Below are 22833 nucleotides of genomic sequence, written 5' to 3'. Positions count from 1 at the left end.
TTAATATTCATGTTCATTGGGTGAAGGGGCATGGGTGGAAGTAGAGAGGGGGCATTGCTGAGTACAAATAGTCATGGAATGCTTGCCCGAGTGCAAGTTAAGGGAAACATACTGATACGAACTTGACTACCCAGTCAAATCCTCATTTTATTTTACAGTATTTATTGAAGTAAACTTTTAACAGGAAACAAGCAACATGCGTATATAGCCAGTACACTAGCCTTCAAGCAACTGCCACAGAATAAGCTGTGAAACCAAGCTAACTTCATTTTTTTTCTGCACTGAACTACACAAACACAAATGGAAGAAATTTTATGAAAAATCCAGGAAATTAGGGTTCCCCAACCACTTGAACTTAGCTTCGCAACATGGTGAGTTACATTTGTACAGCAGACTAAGTACTTCGCTGCTAATGGGTAAAGATGGTTATTCACATGTTATAAAGAAGCTGAAATAAGAGGCTATGAGAGAGGATGCTGTTGAACTATGCTGTCTGCAATTGAAAATTCTATGTTGCGCATATCCACATACAGGAAGTGCAGGCAGCCGGGCCAGCACACTACTGAAAACTGGTTTGGCCACACATCTTAGAGAAAGTGAAAGATTTGAAGATGGATGTCACAGTGGGGATAAAGGGGTGGTTTCTACAAGCAAACCAGTAAGAAACACCCAAGTAGCATGTTCAAGAACCTTATAGGTGATGAGCACTTAGAAGGGAAGGGAAGTAGCAGTCTTTGCTTATTCCATTCAGTGCTTTCCCTCATCATTACCGCAGGCTTTGTAGCATGTTAACAAGAGTCAAATCTTCTCAGTTTGACAAGAATGCACTTGTAGAGATCTCAGAACAGATTGACTCAAGATTTTAAAATCTAAACTATATAAGCCATTTAAGAAGTAAAGAAGCTTTTAATACTTCTAATGCAGGAACTACATCAGTTGCATAGCTCCAGAAGACTGTCTAGCTCCAGTCCAACGCGTCTCCCCACAGATGCATACCCATCACTGGGTGTGCACAGAAACAAGATGACTTGCTAATACAAACATTGGTCACTGTCTTGTAAAGGAAGGAATTTGCCAGTTGTTTCCTCAAAAGTCCTGTGTGCTGAGGATTAGATCCAGCTGTCATTCCCACACAACCCTGAGTGAAGAGCAGGGCACAAAGCTATAGCAATATCTTGGGTACGTGTTTTTCGTTTGCAAATTTCTAGACCTGTTTATCTATACCCCTCTGAGAAAACAGGGTACTGTGTTCTGTAAAATATCCTGGACACTACAACAGCTCATAATTATCCAAAATACTTGGAAGCAGTTCCAGGGGACATCAAGAGAAAGAAGACTAGCTTAGTGTGCTAAGCCTCATGTTCTTTTCATCGAATTGTTCCCATTTCCCAAGCACATTATGTTAACTACAAAAAGCTACGCTTTCAAAATACTCAGTACCAGTGTTGGGGTCAGGGGGAGAGAAATGTCTGATCAACATGTAAGTGCAAAATATAGTGAGATTAAACGACACGGTTTTACTTTCCAGAGAAGCTGAATTACACCTTAGACTCCAGCCAATTTCGCAAAAAATAATTCAAGCTATATTTTAAAAAAATCAGTGTCCTTCCATGGGCAATAACCACCAAAGATTTTCAAAAGACTTTTGAAGTTAAAAAAACTCTGATGGGAGGAGTGTTTTGTTTTGTTTTTAAACTATTGTGTTTGCTATATTGTATAGTACTTCAGCTTGAAAAATGAAAGTAGTGTGTTTCATTATTGTGTTCACTAGTTCATTTTCTGGTTGGTTTGGATTTAAGAGATCCATTTCAATATTTTCTATCATATTTCTAAATGTCACTCTGTGCAAGCCGGATATTAGTGACATGAGTTATGAACTTCAGGAAGGTGAAAATATGGGCATTGCCAGAAACTAGTGAAGACAATATTCTGACCGGTAGTTGGACTCCATGTACAGGATGAACAAGAGATGACACAGTTCCTTCCTTCAGGGTCCTGATACCTAATCTGGGTGTCTGAAAAATGAAACTTAAACGGTACGAATGCACATGAAGCAGCCAGAAGGAAGTCATTTTCTGATAGTTCAGCTGCACAAAACCCAAATCATATGTGTTGTTCTTATTCTGCACCACTTCATAGATAAACAGGAAAGCAGGATTTAACACAGTAAGTACATTTTATGTATTGCTGCATGACTTACTCATTCCATTAAATCAAATAGGGTATTTGTAAAAGAAATACATTAGAGAATCAGAGCGTGTTCCATTTCTTTAAAAGTAGTATTTGAAAGATGATTTCAATATGAGAGATAAGTGAGACTGACCGGGCAGACAAAAATACAGGTGTGAAAATCATGAGACTAGCTACTTCCACAACAATACAAGCAGCAGCATTTGTTGAGTTAACATAACTCTCCATTAAAGCTGTGTTAGGTAATACCGTTGAAATAATTTTGAACACACAACACAACCTCCCAGCACTACTCTATCTTGTAATCACTGTCATAACAACATGTGTTAGCAAACAGTGAGCACACGGAGAATAAAAATTGCAAAAACTACTCTGTGAGGCATCGTTACAAGCTATTGTTTCTTTGGGTTCAAATAAGAAGATTTTTGCTCTAGAGAGGCTAAAAAGGAACAACATACTAGAGGGGAACCTAATACAGCATTTCACTGTAATTTGCCATATGTCAGAGCATAAACTAATCAGATCTGTTCCGATACTGACCACAACAAGATCTTGTGACATTGCTGGCCCAAAAATCACTGCACAATATATTGCATAACTTAAAAATAATGACAGTGGCTTAAGTCCTAAACACATGCCTACTTTAATGAAAAATTTAGTCTTTACTGAAGCAAAGCACTCAGTAGTGAAAAACTGAAACATGTTTCTAAGTGTAGTTAAACAAAGATTGAGGTGATAAGCCAATCATGAAGGAATCTTAACCTAAAAAATAAGAATAGTTAAAGGCCACTTAGAAGAGCAATACTTCTCTACTCTTCATAAGGTGAAAATTCAAGGTATCTCATTCAAGGATATTTCAAAATTTGGTATCACGTGGTTGTCCATGGGCATCACCTCTTTTACAGAAACACTGGCATTTCTTAACAGAACAGCCTTGTCATAGTTTTTCATGACCATCTCCCTGACCATGGTACAAGTTTCCATTTCCATCTACTTAAAATTCTGTAAACCATTTTTTTTCTTGGGTCAGGCAAGGTAGCAGGATTTAAGTATATCTGAAGAAAAGAAGCAGCAAAGTATGCTACAAAGCAGGATTAAAAAGAAAAAAGGGATTATTAGGCAAAAAGTTACTATTATTAGCACTATAGTTCAGACCAACTGATGGGGTCAAAATGCTACTTGTGTCCAGAACAAGTGAATCAGATTGCTGGCGTAACACTGTAAATGAGGCAGGTCAAACAAAGCCTTCAAACCCAAACCTCCAAATCACTTGGACAGCGACTTGAAACTCATAGTTCAGATTAAGTCCCTTCTCCACAGCAGCAGATTTTGCCACAGAAGTAAAACACAAAGCAGAATTTCATATAAATTAAATATAATCCTCTAAAATTTGACTATCTTGCATTCTCACACACAGAGTATACAGTGGGCACATGGAGCAATGACACCTTCATCTTCAAAGGTATATCATGAAGGGGAGCTTTAAACACTAAATTTTAGTCACCAAAGCAAATCTCAACACACAAAATACACAGTTAAGAGTGGGTCAGCTTTCAGGAACCAGATCTTGCTAGTGTGCTGTATAAAACCAAGCATTACACTGATTATTTCAAGCAAATTAGAAGACAGACTAACCTGTGGCTTAAAAAGAAACTTTGTGGAGTCAGGTCAAAACCTCAGGCGGTAGCAAAGAAAAGACAAACAAAAAAGGCCAAAGATTAAGTGTGAGAGGATAAATTAGTAGAAGAAAAAGGAGCAAAAACATGTTAAGAGGAACTGGCATTACACTTCTTCCAAAAATGCAATATTGCTGCGCTCATCTTACTTCTGAGATACAAAGAAATAGTTAATAGTTATCTGCATCATTCCAGGTCAAAGCAAGCTACAAAAAAGAAAAGCAATAGATTGCAAGTAAGCATCCCACTGGGAAAACTTAATGATTTTGATCTCCCAAGAGATTCAATTCATCTGCTGTTAGAATCAGTGCTGCCTAGTTCTTTTCCTTTATTAAGCATAAGTTTAGTTTAAGTTTGTTTGAAGTGATAGCTAATATAATTTGATGATGTGGCAACAAACTGGAAAAATGTATGCGCTGTCATCATAGATATTGCCAAAGAACACACACAATACCAAGATTTGCTTCTTACACCTAACCATCACTGAATCAGGAGTAACTTGTTATAAAATTAACTGCTGTTTAGACAATTAATTCTAATTAGTAATATTAAAGGCATTCACATATTTATTTACTGATGAGGTGGAAGGGTTAGAAAAGAGTCTGTCCATGATATACTGATCCTCCTGGTGCTACAAAAAGAATGCTAAAAAGGCTTTAAATATTTCTAAGTTTCTTAATAAAACTCACTTTTTCTATCAGAAGTAATTTCTTTACATAAACAAAATACCAAGAAAGTACCTGTACCTATAAACAGCATGTTCATTTACACAAGAGCTAATGTTTCCTTCTGGTTACCAGAAACTTATTTGCCCACCGTTCAAAAAGAGGTTTACTATGAATAGAGGCACTTACATCAGGTAAAAACTGCTTTCCAGTTATATAATAAAATAAACACCAGTTAGTCATTTTAGTTTGAGAAACTCAGTAAATTCTAAAAATATTAATTTTATTCAAAGTTTTGTACAACATTTTAAGTTATACTAGTTCATACTTGTAACAGCAGGTTAGTAGCAGTTAAGTGATGAACTGCAATTATACTTTGTTGAGGAAGTGTTACAGACAGGACAGTTTAACATTAAATAGTTTAGTAGCAAGTATTCAACAAACCAATGAGTTAGAGACAAACTTTGCCCTCTGAAAAGCTAAATGAAAAAGCAACAATAAAGCTTACAGAACTTAGCTCGTACAATTTGCCTTGAAGGCGGTAGATTGGTTCCCTGAAATAGCAAATTGCAAAAATGAAGTTTTATTTCAGAAACATTTTCTCATTCTTTTCAACTCCAAACAATCAACTTACAAACATCTGTTTATTATCTTTAACGTAAAAGGTTCAGCAAAGTCCTTTATACCAAAAGTAATCAAGTTTCAGCATTTAATTTAAAACGCCAAGCTTTTTCTCCACTTCTTTAGAGAGAACACATTCACTTAATTTTTTAATTCCTTTTAATTTAATAATTCCTTTTATTTGTGTATTTTTAAAGAGTCGGATAATTGGTCAATTTTCCTTTTATGGGACCCTCCAAAGTGATGACCGTTGTTGTGTTTGACACATGTTCCGGAACAGCTAGATAAGAAGGAAATCTCTCCTCAGAGGAGAGAGACTAGTCTTTGAAGCCATTTCAGTGTTTAGACCTTCCAACTTTTTTCATTTTAGTCCAAACCACATACTACATCAAAAATGCCACTCATGCTGGTCAGTCTATGGGGGACCATCACATCCAAGAAGTTAATAGATTATTTTAAATGACACATCAAAAGTAATTAGCAATTTCTTGGTGGGAAGAAGATGTTGGATTTCTATCCCCAGAATGATTTGACTAAGTTTTCAAAAAATGCTAGAACTCACATCTACAACAGCAGAATAGGAGACTTCTGAAATGTCAGGTTTATCACCTGAGGGGCCTAAACTCTGGTCACATTTGAAAACCTTGACCTTTCACCTCCTCAGCATTGTTAGACCAAATTGCACATGAAAACATCAGGAAGACATTCAATATTGGTCTTATTTTTACTAGATTTTTTTAATTTCCTTTTAAAGCACATACTAATTCCGTAACATTTTCTTTCTTTTTAAGACTTTGCAAAACCCTCAAAATGAGCAGAAACCCTCAAGGTTGTAGCATTTTCATTATTTTCATCTCACATGAAAAAAAGGACTGATCCTGTGAAGTACTGAGCACCCCGGCACACACAAAAGCAAAGAAAGAAGCAAAGCTCAGGAGCACTTAGCATCTTGCAGAATCAATCCCATATTCTTATGTGATTAAAAAGAAACAAACAAGTAATTTCATTAATGAATCTCAGTGAAAATGCTAATCAATCTGAGACCATCAACCAGTTATTCTTTGTTTACTTTGAGAGAGGCCTATGGTACATAATCAACACCTTTGTGAAGTCAGCTGAAAGTTTTCAGAAGAGGTAAAGGCAAATCTGCTTTTGCTTGCTGAATTGCCTCTTCACTGCTCTTAAGCTGTGAACATGCAAGAACTAGTAAAACAACTATGACAAAGCACACACAAGCAAGTACTCACCAGCATTTTGGATTCTGAAATTCACAAGTTTGCAGTTAATGACAAAAATCATGAAAGATTTGATGCACTAAATGGCGTGGGAGGGGAGACACTAACCAGCAGTGCAAGCACTAGCAGAATTATTAAACAATAAATGGTGATAACAATGAAAGTCAGGTGGCTCTGAAAAATTCAGTAAAACAAGGTGATGATGACGCACTTTATGTATGTTTGAAGCAGAAAAGGTAAATGACGCACTTACAACAAATAAACACAGCCAAGAAAACCAAACAGCTTGGATTAACTTGCGCATGCCATTATCCATTCTCTGTTAGGTGCCTACCTGATTTCCCACTGCACTTTTGTTAACCTGACTGCTTCTTTGTTGGGCACTAAGGGAAGCAGAGGAAAAGAGTTATACTGAAGAAACTTGAACTAAACCAGTTCCCGAGGAATAGATTTTAGCAGTAATAGTTACTTCTGATTCCAACACAGAAAGCCAAAGTAACAAAGAAACACAGCAAAATCATTGCATATATGTGCATACTTCAACTACTTTTTCTTACAGTATAGGAATGCCTGCTTAGGACAGAAGGGACATGCACAGCAGACTGCTCCTACTAGTCATCTCCTTTGTAACAACATCCTACTTGGATTGGTAAAGGTTACTAAAAGCACAGAGAAATTATGGCTCTTGTGGGTAACTTTGGAAACATTAGCCTCTATAAATACTCAAAAGAGACTAAAAGCAAGCCACTTCTGTTATTTAGTGCAGTACAACAAAATCCTCCCCTGCTGGAGGCTCCTTAATAGTTTTGTCTTGACAGTTTGTTTTGGATATTATTCTAATATTTATATGCACTTTGAGGGTGTAAATATAACCAATGGATCAAGCCATCACAAAGCTGGTTCAAAAAAATTGAATCATATAAGAATAGAGCATATTTGAAATTAAACCATATTTTAAATATTTTGCTCAATTCTTGAACTATGGTAATCTTTGTTCCTGAAACAAAACATACTCTTGTCTCAAAAACATACATACAAGTTGCCATTAATTCTAAAAGCATTTGCATTATGTGGTGGCTTCTGAGTGTTAGGCCACAAAATTAAAATATTGCTAGAAGAGGAATAAAAGCGTTCAGAGAGCAGGCTTTGGCTACTCAACCACCAGAGCAGCCACTGCTAACAGGAAGTTTTGTTTGGATTAGATCATACCATTTCACCAGGAATTGATTAACTGAAGAAAAAAGCATACATATTAGATCAGCTACAGACACTGCTCTGGAAGAGTAAGAAAGAAAGATGTACTTGGATCACAGCCTATGGGCCAACCCTGCCACTGTTTTGAGCACAGCTGCTGTTCCAAAGAATTGCCGAAGCACCAAACTCAGCCCCATCCCAACTCTGATCCTGCCCTCTATCAAACCAGCAGTCCACATGCTGTCTGTGAGAAGACCCACAAGGATGTTTATGCCACATGCCTATTCGCTAGGCTTTAGCTCTCAGTCATCCAGATCCTTTTGACCAAACAACACTGCATGTCTCTGGTGCATCGTCTGAGTTGCATAAGCTTTGGTGCATAAATTATGATTAAATATGTACACACAGAAAACACAACACTAACCACTCACCAATTCCGATCTGTTGTTTGAGAAACATGCATGAGGTGGCTTTAGGAAACCTAATTGCCATTCTTTTGGTTCAGTTAGGGATTTTTTTTGTTTTGTTTTTTAATTTTATTTTATCACCTTAGACCACTTGGGAAAATTAGACCACTAACATCATACTAAGAAACCTATGCCTTTTAGAAATAGCCCAGCAATTGGTCCTCTATTTACTGTTCTAAATACAAATTACTCTTTATGCAGATTGAAGCATGAGGCTACATCTGAGTTACATCAACTGGAAACAAACCCAATCCCAACATTTTACCACTTGTTCTGCTAAATGAGACAAACTTTAATATTTTAAGATCTCACAATTTCCTAACTATGCAAAGTTGTTCTAAATATTGGCATACTTAAATCCTTCTCAAGTCAATTCACATTGCACTGTACCTGCCCTAGGCCCTACAATGCTTGCAAGGTAGTTTGAAATGTCTTGGCCTCTCATTGTTGTGAACAAGGTTCACAGGATTTACACTTAGAAAACACTGCAGTCACATGAGACAACTGGCAAGAAGACTCAGCAAAAGAAAGGAAACAGTAGGGAATCTGGGGCATCTATAGTCCAGGATGTTTAGATACTGTATTTTCTAGTTCTAACATAATTACTATAACAATAACATGATTATAGTTTAAAATGTGTATTTTCTACTGTTTAGCCCATAAAAGAATGTATTTTACATTTTAAATTGTCCTTAGTTATCCAAGTTTTCTCTTCCAGTTAAGCACAAGTCAACAAAGATAATTCCCTTCCCATCAGTTTCAACCTATAGAAACACTTGCTTAAACTTATTAGTGAATTTAAGCAAAAAGCCATTTGTTATCTGCTTATGCCCTCTGCACAGCGGCTGGGGATTTCTAGATCTCAACTGGCAAAAGAGGAAGCAGCTTTCCCAAGAAATTGAACTCAGCCACTGCAACTCCTTGGAAAAGACATAGCAGTAAGGACCACAGACTGAACTAAAGGCCCCAGCAGCAGCACCCATGGGGAGGATTTTTCCAGGGCAGAGATGTAATGAAATAGCTCCAGATATATGTGGCACTCCAGAATCCTAGACAATAAAATGTGGAAGGTTCCAACCTGACACAAGCAAAAATCTTCACAGTGAGGAGAGGCAAGCATTGGAACAGTCTGCACAGAGAGGCTGGAGAATCTCTGATTTTAGAACTCTTCCAGATCTGATTGGACAAAGCCCTGAGTAACCTGGTCTGAACTCAGAATTGACCCTCCTCTGAGCAGGGGGCTGGACTATGTCACTTCCCAAGGTCACAACACACACCATGAATATATATGGAGTGTTTTTAGCAGGCTTTTTTCCTGTCAGAAAAGGATGAAGAGAAGTAAACAGCAGGCAAGTTGTTATCTTGACGTCTAGAAGGCCAGCTACCATTCCTACAACATCCTGTCATTTGTCAAGAGAACTGATAAAGATATGTAGGACCTGCAAACAATTCTAGAGAAAGTTGCTCAAGCCAAACACATAAACAGTGCCTGGCTTTGCCTTCTCCCCTCTCAGCTTACTGAACTCCGCATTTTAAACCTTCAAGGCATACTGCCACAGATGTAGACCTTCCTTCACAGTGCTAACTAGAATAGGCGATAGCAAATATGTACTGCAGTGCCAAACTTTGTTGCCAGCATCCCACACAGATGAAACCTGTTGTGATTCCAAACACTGCTACGGCAAATACAGCATGAATATGACTGAAGGAACATTTATTCTTCAAAGAGTGAAGACATCTTTAATGTTTTTACTAGTGTCAAAATGTTGGTATGAAGTCCCTGAGGCACAAATTGCTGGAAGCTGAGGGAGAACATTCTGGAGAATATTCTCACAGCTTTTTCAATTAAGCGAGGAGAACGTCAAACCAGGCCCTGCAGGACATTCTGCAACTATTATTCTCTACAGCCAAACAGCAGGCACACTTATAATTCAGTGGCATCCATTACTCTGAGCAAAACTGTTTCACACAGAATCACAGCTCCTAAAATATGCATTAACAACAATGTGGAAAGACCACCAATATTATAAATTTCTGTGGTCCTAAAATGGATACAGTGAGGGCATCAGCTTGCCAAAACTGCTTCCTCAGATGCACATGATTCCAGATCAAGACATAAGCTTCAGCAAAACCAGACTTGTGAACTAGGGTAAAGAAACCCCTACAAGTGGGACAGAGTTCAACACCGTGTATATTGAAAAAGTGCATGCTCCTGCACCTTGGGGCCTTTGCAGCTTGCATCTTCATTGTCCCACTTCAGGACTTGTGTTTTGAACTTAGTTAAAAAGGAAAAAAACTCCAACTGACAGTGTCTTTATAACCAAGTCTCTATATACATACTTTGCGAAGCCAATGAAGTCTTCGTGGTTAGTGTTGATGTAAGAAACCTGGATATCAATCAGCAGCAGCACCTGTTAGGGGAAACAGCAGAGCAAAACAAGGGTGGGTGAGGTGGAGGAGAGAAATTGAGGAAAAGGAAGGGAGAAAAGAACAGAACTTTTGAGTTTTCTGCATTATTGAATATTGCTTTCGCAATCATTCAAGCCAAAAGCAACGTTTTCTAAATCCCACCACTTCTGTTCATGTGCTTATTTAATAAGCTAGACTACAGAAGAGCTATTCCCTCTTCCTATTTTTTTTTCCTGACGGACCCCATTTTTCACTATCTTGGCCCTTATCCACTTCACTAAGGTCAATCATACATGACCAGAGAAAGTTAATAGTATATAACATAGATGCTAACTCTACATTTTGCAAGTTCAGCAAATGCTATTTGTAGCATTCCAGCCAAGGCAGCAAGGAACCCAAACCTTAAACCTAAAATCAGGGTACCTACATTTTCTTTAGGTAGTACACAAAGAAGTGATAGGTAAGCTAGCCCTGGCCCAGAAAATATACAGTCCAGGTACTAGACAGCCATTCTGGTGCACACATCTGGCTTGAGAGATGGGCTAGTCAATGAAATAACAGAATGAATGGTTTGTGTGCTTATCACTTGCTAGTCCTTCAATAGCCCAGAAGCAGAATTTGATTCAAACTTGATAATCTAACTCGGCAAAGAACTTGCTTGCTCACTCCCACCCTTGAACAGCTTCTTGAACATGCATGAGACTGCACTTCCCAACTTTTCAGACTTCTATTTATCAGCAGAGAGCAAGGAAGAAAGCTATTTCTACCAAATGGTAGCATTTAATCACTTCAAAGTGTACAGAGATATTTCTGTACAGCTCCTCAAACACAGCATCACTCCCAAATTCCTCACAATTTCCAGAAGATATTAGGTGCCTCACTCAAATCAAAAGATAGTGGGTATCTGAGTCTAGCTCTTACCTCCGAAAACATCCTCACTGATGTTTTGATTTACTAATGATAACTGCTAACAGCATAAATAATGATGTGAATATGTGACAATAACCTATTTGACCAATTCTTGGCATTTACAGAAAGCTGGTATTTTGTACTTTGTTCTGGGAAATTGCCAGGTATGTGCACACAATGAAGAATAGAATAATAAGAAAAAAAGACTCAATTATTCTAAGTAACTTGTATTGTCTTCCAAATTTTGAAATAACCGAACGTGCTAACTACAACTGCCTGCAAGTACGAGCCCAGCAAGTACAATTTTTAAAAAATTATTTTCAAGACTATATGCACACAACAGATTTCAGGAAAAGCAGCAGGAAAAGCTGCACAGCTCCCTAGCTCACACAGGGACACTGCTAGGGAGCCAGGAGTCCAGAATAACTTAGGAGCTCTGCCTAGCTCTTCTTCCCCAAATGTTTCTGTTGTTACACTCTGCACTCTCCAGACAATGGCTCCTGTTTCCACTTCCAGTGGATTTTCTCACACATAATCTAAGCTTTGAAGTTTCCTGGATTTGGAGTGCTTAGCTGGGTGATAAATGTTCTAAATAAGTTTCACTGATTTGTTTGTTTGTTTTTTTAAACTTGAAGGAAAGCTTGTCACTCCCACAAGAGTCCCAGTAGAATTACTTGTGGGCCTTGCTGTAATTAGAACACAGGATGGCTCTGTTAAAAAAAAATATGGAAACAAAGTAGAAAGAAGGCTGGGTATTTCTATGGGTATTCATTTAATCATTAATTGATTTCCCACAAATAACTGTTGTGGCACAGTTAAGATGGCAGCACACTGTGGCACAGGAACAGGCCAACACTACTTTAAGCTACCAATAATCTTGAAAGACCAGGTTTTCTGTAACAATTCCCCTCTGTCAAAGGTCAATGGTAGAGGAGCAACTTCTCTGCCTCTCTAAAACGTGCAGCCTGCTGGGGAAAAAAAATTTAAAAAAACCCAACTTTCATTGTCTTAGCCTACTTTGTGCATAAGCACTTTCCTCCTTCACACACTTCCCTAAGCTGTTAGACCTCCAGTTTATTCTCACCTGATCCTTGGTCTTCTCTTCTCTTTCACGAATGTAGCCAGCAACAATTCTTTCTGTTTCCTCACACAACCTTGGATATGTTGCCAACTGAAAAGCAAAATTAATAGAAATTTACACTTGCAGGGTGGTTTCGGTAGCATACAAACAGGGGGCGCCTCCAGTCTTCCTCTTTGGAAGAAAGCAATTATTATAAATGCTTGGGCTAAAAGATAACTACACTAAAAGCAAGTCTTACTTGCCATTAACGGTCATTTTCCATAGAAACTGGGGAGACCTAAAACCTAGGATTGTTTCTGTGCTTTTGCTCCATGGAACATTGAGGAAAAGACACTTTGGACATGTGAAGCACACTTTATCAGCCTTGGGGTTAGGTTTCTCCATGCCTCTCTCTTCTACTGTGCCTGAGTCCAGAGTGGCGCTTTAAAAAATTTCCAAGTTTCTTGTTCTTTGAAGGCTCCACCTTGTGGCAACATCTTTACATCTCAATAAAGACTTTAAAATGTAAACAGCAAAACACAACAGTAAATCTGGCCAATAGCACTGGGAAAAGAATCTGCACAATTAATTCAAGGCCATATCTTCCAAACCTTGACAAAAGTGAAAAAAAATGGAAACTCTGCTCAAAATGTTTTAAGAAATAACTCCTTTAACTGCTCATTGGTATAAAAAAATTGCATTATTCAAAAAAATGCAAAGGATGCAAAAAGATATTTTGTAACAACTTCAGCATACCTGTGCTGACATCCCAGAACTTGCTATTATTAGGGTACCCTGCACTCTGAGATGCTGGGAAAAACAGATGAACAGAAGGTGAGACAATAAAAGCAGCCAGCTAGCTAAGAAGTCTACAAGTCAAAGGGATCTTCTAGAATATCACAGAGTAATGGGAGAAAAGAGAATTGAAAATCAGCAACCATTAGTTGTCAATGCTCCAGACAAGCAAGTCACAGTGTTTACAGATGACAATTTTCCTATGAAGGTGAAAAGTGTGAGGAAAAAAAGAAGCTTCATACTAATACATCTGATGTGCTTCCTTAGCCACAGCTAAGGGGGGCATGAAGTTTGATGTTTCATTCTAAGAGTATACAATAACCCAAGCACATATTTCAGGAAAACCATTCCCAAATACTCATAGCAATACTGTGTTTAGTTTTGCTGAATGTGTTTTTTAATTTATTACACTTGCAGGATCTCGAGTTAAAATTTTAATTGATGCACACAACTTTCACATCAGGAATTTCAATGCTCAGCAGTTCTTACCACCGAATTATTCAACGTTTCTGTGCAGAAAGCTTATTTGTTAACACTAATGCATGGATGTACAAGTACAAGGGAGATAAAGTCTTCCTAGCTTTCCACTTCTAACTTGACAGCTGGAGACCAGATGTTTTGGGGTTGTGTATGAAAAAAGTTGTGGACCCATTACACTGCAAAGAACTGTGGTGCTACCTAGTAAAGTTTCAAAATAGAAAGAGCATTTTTCTCTCCTTGATAGATATCTCTGAACACATTTGAGGCTTTTGCTCTAGAAAAGTTTCACTGTTTCTTCCTCTTTTAGCGCTGGAAAGGAAAACTTTATAGTACAATTTTTTGTGCTGATTTACACATCCATGGAAATGCTCCCTATGTTCCATTTTCAGTACCACTGAAAACACGGTTTTAAAGAGGAAACTGGGGACAACTCTTGACTCAAAAAAACCTCCCATCTTAAGGTGTGTGTATATGTATTCAAAACACAGTAATCAAATGAACATTCCCAGCATTACATTCTTTTGAGAGTTTTGCAAAAGTTGTAATTACTTTAGTCTTACTCTGTACAAGTGACTAGATCAGAAATGTCTTACAGTACTGTAAAATGCAAGACAAGACAGGCTTTATATTATCTACCATACCATTACGTGATACTTACATTACCAGATCTATTTGTAAGTTACCTTTTTAGTGCACTTCTTGACAGTGTTGATTAACTCTTGCATCACCAGATCCACACTTTTTAAGCAAGGTCCTTTCAGCTTGACTATCTGTTTTTTAACAATGGCTTCAAACGCCATATCTGGAGTAAACAAACCTGTTCTGTGGGCATAAAAGAATATGTAAAACAGTAATAAAAACATGACTGAAGGAATGTTTTTTTTTTACTGAATTGCTTGTATCTTCATTTTCAGAGGCTTACAGCTGAGTAATAACAAACCCTACACAGAACTAAATTTGCTCCTTTCTCTAAAGAAGTGTCATTGTGAGTAAGAATATAAAAGTAGAAACATGCCCTACGACCTGAAGATGACTGCAAGAACTCTAAAGAGTACTGATACAATGCAATAAAGCCTCTTCAGCAGTGCATCACACCTTAGAAGAGGGATGAATAGCAGTTGCAGCACTCCACGCACAATCACTTGTACAGCAAATCCATAAGAATCCTACAGCTGCACTTTTCTCTTCACTCACGACAGGAAATATGGTTCTGTTACTCAGACTCCTATATGGAGAATTTCACAGTTGGTCACTGCAGGGTATATGAACCTATATAACAGATACCTCGCAGAACCAGTTCTAAACAAATAGGCCTTACTTCCCTTTCAAACACTGCTTGCAAAGGTCTATCTTGCTAGATAAATTATATTAAAAAGCAAACCATAAAACCATGCCCAAAACTATCAGTTCCGTATCATAAATTGCTCAAGACCTTTCCATCAATAAGGCCAGAAAAGTTCAAATACTGCACCACAGCTACTACAGTCAACCATTTGGGAATTTACTATAGAAGTAACGCAAAGACCATTTTCCAAAACACTAAGAACAACAAAGCTTGTAGCAATGCTTTCAAAAGCTATTACTTACAAATGAGTAGAAAGAGAGGAAGAAAAAAACCAAAACCAACCAAATCCACAAAAGAACCCAAGATTTTTTGAATCTGTTCTATTGTCAAAAGAACAAAAAAAAAAAAAAAAAAGAGTAGGCATCTGATAAAGTGTCCCTTCAAAGTAGACTGATTGTCCCCAAGTGAAATAATTAGGTCATTCTAAACCAAAAAAACCAAACCTCCTCTTCCCAAGCCTACTGATATATTGCAGACATATCCACAAAGTGAAACCTCAGCCAACTCACTTGTAAATAAGTCATTTCAAGAAATGGTTGAGAAAAAAGGGGAGTAAGATAGTGCAAGGAGTCTGCTGCAACAAAAGCTGAAAGGTTTATTCCACATCAACACACAAGTTTTCCCTTTAACACTTATGATGTTTCAGGAATACAGGCTTAAGAGAACTGCAGACAATACCAAAAAAAAAAAAATATTTTCTCTGTAAAATAGTTTTCCAGCATTTCCAGGTAAATTAAACCTCTTGGGGCAAACCAACTCTTTGGCCCAAAAGAGCTACCTGAAAAACAGAAGTGTAAGGGACTGGAGAAAAAAAGTCAGCTGCTGGGAGCAATGCATTAGTAAAGTAGTCTAGCAGTCAACAGCCCACTGCCCACAAGTTGAAAAGACCACACCCTCTATAATATGACTGGGCTTGAAAACATGGCAGCACTTGCCTGATACCATGTATGTTCTTGATGGCATAACTTATTTCTCTCCGCAGTTCCTTCTCATTGAATTCCATCTAGAGGAACAAAAGCGTATGAGATCATATTAGAGGAAATTTTTAATAAAATGGAAAATATTACCTCTCTCAATATAACTGGAAGACAGGCAAGTTCAGCTGGCAAAATATTAATTTCTAACTACACTAAACAAAGAATAAGTATTTTAAAACATTTTAACACTAAGGCTACACGCAACAGTAAGGACTCTTGAAAATTATGCACCCATCCATTCCAGATATACTAATAGCTGGAACGATTTTGCAGAGTTGATAGAGTAAGCCAGAAACAGGATTTGGAAGATGCAACTTATTTTTTTAAGCCTGATTTCCTAAAGTGGTGCAACTTCTTTTGATTATGGTCTGTTTATCCTCCCCTTACCATTCTACTGTTTTTCAACCAAATTTAAGAGCAGTGATCTCAGTTACGAAGTTATAAAGCTTTTCTTTAAGTTTCTTGAAAGCCAGCTAGCTGGAAGAGAAGTTAGCATTATCGCAAATGAGAGGGTCATTACTTAAGCCCAACTGCCATCTGTTCTGTTGGACTGCTAGTTGACCTACCACATTTTAAACCTTGGAACCAGCCACAACCATGTCTGGTTCTTACTCAACTGAAAGTTAGGGGATGTCAAGACAGTTGAACATAAAACGGGTGGAAAGGAAGCTTAAGAAAAGCATAAAAGAATGGGGACTACAGATACAGTAGAGTTCATTGTGAGGGGAAGCTGAAGTCACTGCAGTGAAAGAAAAAAGAATATGTAACACAAATTCATAGGAAAACAGGTTTCATTAGTTCACACCCCACTGGACCTCCACTTATTCTGTTACCCAAAGGATGGCTAAGCAAGAAGAGATGTATCAAGAGGAGAAAAGTTACCTCAAAACATCAAATTTGCTTCTGCTCTACCTCCCACTATGAAAGTGTAGGACTGAAAGCTGGCTTTGGTTCAATGCACTGAATACAGGACGTAGAACACACAGAAAATGGCTATTTTCCATAGCTCTAATTTTAATGGGTGCTAGCTACTTGAACACAACTTAAACTTACCAAGTGTAGTTGTCTGCCCCGTCTAACCAGAAGGAAAATGCCATTTGTGATAAAAAATAAAAAAAGCATAGAAAATAGAATATAATTATAGTCCGAGTTCTGACTAATTCCTGTATTTCACTATCCAAAACTAGAAACAAAGCCAAATGTCTCAATTATAACTTAAACTAATTTCTTCCACAGTTAAGAGCATGTTCTTCCAATCAGACCTTATCTTGGCTTTACTACTATCAGTATGAACATAAGAATACATAAATAAAACAGAAAGCAGACTAGCAAGATGGATAAATACCTTCACTAGTTCAAAAGGAAAACGTTCATGGAAAATACGGTTGATTTTGGCACCTCCTGAAAGTTCTAGTGTATCAACCTGATCTCCTGATCCTTCGATTCTTTTTTCAAAGTCCACTGAAAACTGTTGTACCATCCTAAATTGAAAAAGGGGGGGGAGAAAAAAGACCAAACACAACCATTTAAGCATGCCAACTACCAACTCTTACTTCAGTACTATGTGACTACTAGCGCCTATTAAAGCTTATTTAGGAATTGACAAAAGTACCTATAACAATTCATTCAGTCAAGCTGCCAATCCATAAAACCCATACCTACACACAGACCCCTACACCCTTCTCTCTTGCAGCATGTAGCTTAGTATATTATTTTCTTCACAGATGTTGTATTTAAAAAAAAAAAAAAAAGAAAAATTATTTATTAAGCTGTAAAGTCAGCTACAAATACAGCAGGGTACCAGGCTACATTTGTGTTTTATCAATGATCACAAAATTGTAACTGCTACCAGTATTTATTACATACATTTATTTTTTTTTAGGAGAAGAAAAAGTGATGAGTGTTTTTAGTAGGATAAGCAAATAGAAGTCCTGACTTTTAAGTTACAATACTTACTGTATTTGAATAGAAAAGCACATCCATATTTAGATGCTGTTACAGAAACTGCAGAGCTCAACAGGGCAGACCACCACAAGCAAAAATCTCCAATCTTATGGCAAACAATACCGTCTAGAGAGAGCTTACTTCTCCACAATGACCCTTTGATCTTTCTAATATCTCTCAAAAAGCTGCAGTCCAATAGCATGATGTGAATCAAGCCACTAAGCTGATCCAGTGCTGGAAAATTTGGAAGAGACTGCTAAGGAACTTACTTTCCTATGCCAAAAAGCTAGCCCAAGAACACATCAACATGGCACCTGTCAGTACCACAAGCTCCAGCTTACTTGGTTGTGCTTAGACTTCTGCAGACAGAGCATTTCGAAGAACACACATGAGAAATTCTCCAGTTATGGAAGGTTCATGGACAGCTCAATTTTATTTTTTTTAAGTAAAGGCATTTGATCATAAAATTTTAAATGACAGATTCTGCCAAAAAGTAACATTGCATATCAACTGTACATAACCCTCAGATACCTACATGGCCAGGTTAACAGAATTATAGAAACAGTCTAAGTGTAGGCCTCAGGCTCAATTTTTGAAGAGGACTGCAGAAACTTAAGATCATCTTAAGGGTTGAGGCAGATTTTTTTTTTTTTTTTCCTCACATGCATTATTGCAGATGACACCAAACTGGGTGGGAGTGTCGATCTGCTCGAAGGGAAGAGAGCTCTGCAGGGGACCAGGACAGGCTGGATTGATGGGCCAAGGCCAACCATATGAGGTTCAACAAGGCCAAGTGCCAGGTCCTGCACTTCGGTCACAACAACCCCATGCAACGCTACAGGCTTGGGGAAGAGTGGCTGGAAAGCTGCCCAGCGGAAAAAGATCTGGGGGTACTGGCTGGCAGCCGGCTGAATATGAGCCAGCAGTGTGCCCAGGTGGCCAAGAAGGCCAGCAGCATCCTGGCTTGTATCAGAAATAGTGTGGCCAGCAGGAGTAGGGAAGTGATCATCCCCTTGTACTCCGCACCTCAAATCCTGTGTTCAGTTTGGGGCGCCTCACTACAAGAAAGATGTTGCGTTGCTGGAACATATCCAGAGGAGAGCAACAAAGCTGGTGAGGGGTCTGGAGCACAAGTCTGATGAGGAGCGGCTGAGGGAACGGAGGTTGTTTAGTCTGGAGAAGAGAAGGCTGAGGGGAGACCTTATCACCCTCTACAACTGCCTAACAGGAGGCTGTAGTGAGGTGGGTGTTGGTCTCTTCTCCCTGGTAACAGGTGATAGGATGAGGCGAAATGGCCTCAAGTTGTGTCAGGGCAGGTTTAGGTTGGGCATTAGGAAAAATTTTTTCACTGGACGGGTTGTCAAGCACTGGAATGGGCTGCCCAGGGAAGTGGTTGAGTCCCCATCCCTGGAGGTATTTAAAAGACGGGCAGACAAGGTGCTTAGGGACATGGTTTAGTGGTGGGATGGCAGCATTAGGGTAACAGCTGGACTTGATGATCTTAAAGGTCTTTTCCAACCTGAACAATTCTATGATTCTATGATTATGGAACTTGTTCTCAAGAAGTGGAGGAAAGGGTTCTAATTATGTTACTTTCCACACCCCAAAATTTTACTGACAAAAGAAGTTAATTTCTCCTATAGCAGCTACTTATAATGAAGGAGTTATAAAAAACTATGCAGAGAAATATCAAGTAGGATGACTTAGGCTGAAATGCATTTAAATTATTGTTCCTTTAGAACATGTTACAATAGTAGAACAAGCATGAGATACCAGCAACACCTAACAATTCACAATATTTCATATGTGTTTCTAGCAGTTAAGTCACCAAACATACAGAGTGAAAAAATCCACCTGTGTTGTACCGTCATGGAAGAGTCAAAGGCGATGTCCCTCTGTTTTTGTAACCAAAATATCTGAAGTAAAGTCATGACGGACAGACTTATGTCTACTTTTTTGGACACAGTTGTTACAAAAACAAGGAGTAAGTCAGAGTCTTAAGCTTGCTCAAGGAAGTCTCTCTAGTTCAGGTGAAGTCATTCTGTCTTCTGAATTCCAGACTTATAATTAGAGAACAAATCCTACTCGAAATTTACACATTTTCACAATCCAGTGTTATTACCATGTATCCCAGAGAACAGAGAAGGCTGAAAACCTCTGAAATCAGTCAGAGTAGGAATGTGACAACAGTCATGTAAGAGAGAAGAGCTAGGTAGATTTTACATGTGTCTCTTTTTTTGTTTAGATGGGGGGGGGGGGGGGGGGGGGGGGGGGGGGACAACACACGACACACTTATTTTGTGGATAAGACCCAAACTGGACAGTGACTTCAGCAGTGAAAAAGCTTTCTAGTTCAGAACTTGCGATAATAATCTAGCTTCAGAAATTGCTGCAGTTCCTCCAACAAACAACAGTATTCAGTTCATGACTTCTTGAGCCCAAAAGGGTCCAACATCTGCCAGGTCAGTTTTAACACAAGCACAGGTGGCACATGACATCACCTATTTTGCTGCTAGTTGTCAGATGCACACTCAGAGGCAAACCGCAAGAAAAAGGTTTTCACCCATCTAAATACACTATCACTTGAACATAAGAATGGCTGCATTACAGCTGAACAAAAGCCATATCATGACAGTCACCAAGAGAACAGAGCAAGCACACAGTAATAATTTTCCAGAATACTCTCTTGGCCTCAATGAATTGCTGTTCGTGGTTTCTGGAATTTACTAACCATAAATGTTTTCCCCATCCCCAAGAATTTGCCTAGCTGCTTTCTGAAAGCACATGAATTTTTAGATCAGCTCCTGCAGCAAAGAGCTCTGTGGCTTAGGTTCACATCACATGAAGGACCACCATCTATGATTAATTTTAATCTCGCCATCTTCAAGTTCTTTTTGATAGCCAAGTTTTTATATTGGAAAAAAGACGCATTCCCTATTCTTCTTTCAGACTCCTCATCTTACAGACTTCTAATACAATCTCCTCCCCTTGCTTGAGGTCATCTTTATGGCAGGCTGAAGAATGTCTCTATACAATCAGAAGCAGTTTCTTACCTTTGATCATCTATGTTGCCCACCTTTGTACCATCTCCTGTTCTGCTTTCTCTCTTTTCTAGGATTACTGAAATTGATTTAGGGAAAACCCTGCTGAAATTGTAGAGTAAATAAAGTGTTCTGGAACATCCAGCACAGAATTCTTTGGAGTTTGCATACAGAATCCTTAACCATATCCTAATCTTTAAATTTAAACCTATTTGAAAGATTAAAAAAAAAAACAACCATGCAAACCAAATCTGTACAAAGTGGAAAAGCAGACAAAAGACTAGACACTCACTGCAACAAGGCTTTTGTTTTTCTGGTTGGATCTTCTGGTCTGAAGTTTTTGTATACCTCTACTTCATGTTCTATAGAAAGCAGCTGGCTCTGAAGTTTGCTTCTGAAGGCTGGCAGGGTATCCCGAATATGATTGGTAAGTTGCTAAAAAGCAAATAAAAGTCCTTTTATATCGTTAATAAAGATGAAAGCAAGGACACAACTATTTCCTTCTGACTGCCAAGCATATCAGCCATGACCTGTGCTAGTTTACCAGTATAGTTCCTTTTGATCTTCGAAGTAATGGAGACTGTTAAAGAATAATACAATATCCCTTTTGCATACACAGTATAAGGACGCTTGAAAAATTCCTTCATCCTCTCACTCGCTGAGTGCTGTTACTACATACTTGTTTAGTGACACACGAAAAGGTTGTATACATTACATATTTAATTTGAAATGACATCTCATCACTCAGCACTGATGCCACCACTCCCATTTTGCTGGTTTTCCTAAGGGACGTTTCCCAATTCCCTATATACTTGTTCAGCATGACAACTCCTTTACTTTACAGCCACAAGGCAATGTGGGACAAGGAAGAGATTCTGAGCATCCAAAGCCCATTAAGAACAGAGATGGAAGGAAGTGTAGACGTACAGAGTACCTACTTGGCACTCTCACACCACTCAAAAATCATCTCCACATGATTTCTGCTCTGTTGTACAAAGTATGCTAAAGGGAAGAGATTTTGCCTTCATATTAATGATTATAGAACTTTACCTTTTTTAAACCTTTTTTGGCTGAAAAAGTTTCTACCACTCAAGACTATAGGCTTTCATTTCTGAAAATATACCTGAAAGTACTGGAAATAAACAGAAGGAGACTAGAAAAAGGCTTACCAGATCTGTGTTTAACTTACCTCGCTCGCTTTTGCATATATATGTTGTAACGTGTTTGGACAGCACTATCAAGGTCTTGCCTGTGCCATAAATTTCTCATGCATTGTACCCATTCCTTGATTAAAACCAAAGTGGACTTCTTGCACAATGCTGCAAACCCTCTTCCCAACCCCAGTCAGACAAGCTACACATTAAGAATGCCATATACCAAAATATGCAAACTCAAAATAAAAGTTGTTCAGCAGATCTGACAGTCACAAAATCAAAAGCTGGAGTTTCCCTGGAGCACCACCTTGTGGATGCAGAGAAATTTAAATATTACCTGAAATCACAAACACTAATAGGTCCCTAATATCTTAGGGACAAAACTTAAATAGATCTCCCTATGTATAACATTCTACATGCAGTAGTAGCAACAAAAGACCAACAGTTCATTCTGAAATAGGCGAATTTACAAAAAAACTCACAAAAAACTTAAATAATACATAAAGTAATGCAAGGCAGGACAGGTAAGACAGGCCAAAGGTATATGCAGCTCATGCTCCAGTCTCAAAACTAAAAAATGGTAGATTAAACTTTCAAGATATAAAAAGAGACAAAACATCCTAAACATAGACAAAATTGCAGGATACAAGCAAGTTCTTGCATCCTGCTGA

General features: G+C 38.3%; 1 protein-coding gene across 1 annotated transcript in view; it reads right to left on the bottom strand.

Moving 5' to 3' along the window:
• Positions 1–22833, bottom strand: part of DNM3 (dynamin 3) — a 144297-nt gene that overhangs the window by 105789 nt on the left and 15675 nt on the right. The window contains exons 7-14 of the mRNA XM_035900753.1: positions 21301–21443; positions 17369–17504; positions 15982–16049; positions 14385–14523; positions 12451–12537; positions 10389–10459; positions 6722–6770; positions 5056–5085 (exon numbers count right to left, since the gene is read on the bottom strand). Of these exons, the coding sequence (XP_035756646.1) occupies positions 5056–5085; positions 6722–6770; positions 10389–10459; positions 12451–12537; positions 14385–14523; positions 15982–16049; positions 17369–17504; positions 21301–21443 (723 nt within the window). The remainder of the gene's footprint in view (positions 1–5055; positions 5086–6721; positions 6771–10388; positions 10460–12450; positions 12538–14384; positions 14524–15981; positions 16050–17368; positions 17505–21300; positions 21444–22833) is intronic.

The sequence above is a fragment of the Egretta garzetta genome, unplaced genomic scaffold, assembly GCF_000687185.1.
Source record: "Egretta garzetta isolate BGI_Z169 unplaced genomic scaffold, ASM68718v1 scaffold598, whole genome shotgun sequence".
Lineage (NCBI taxonomy): Eukaryota > Metazoa > Chordata > Aves > Pelecaniformes > Ardeidae > Egretta > Egretta garzetta.
The sequence above is the reverse complement of the archived record's forward strand: the minus strand, read 5'-3'. Positions and strand labels throughout refer to the sequence as shown.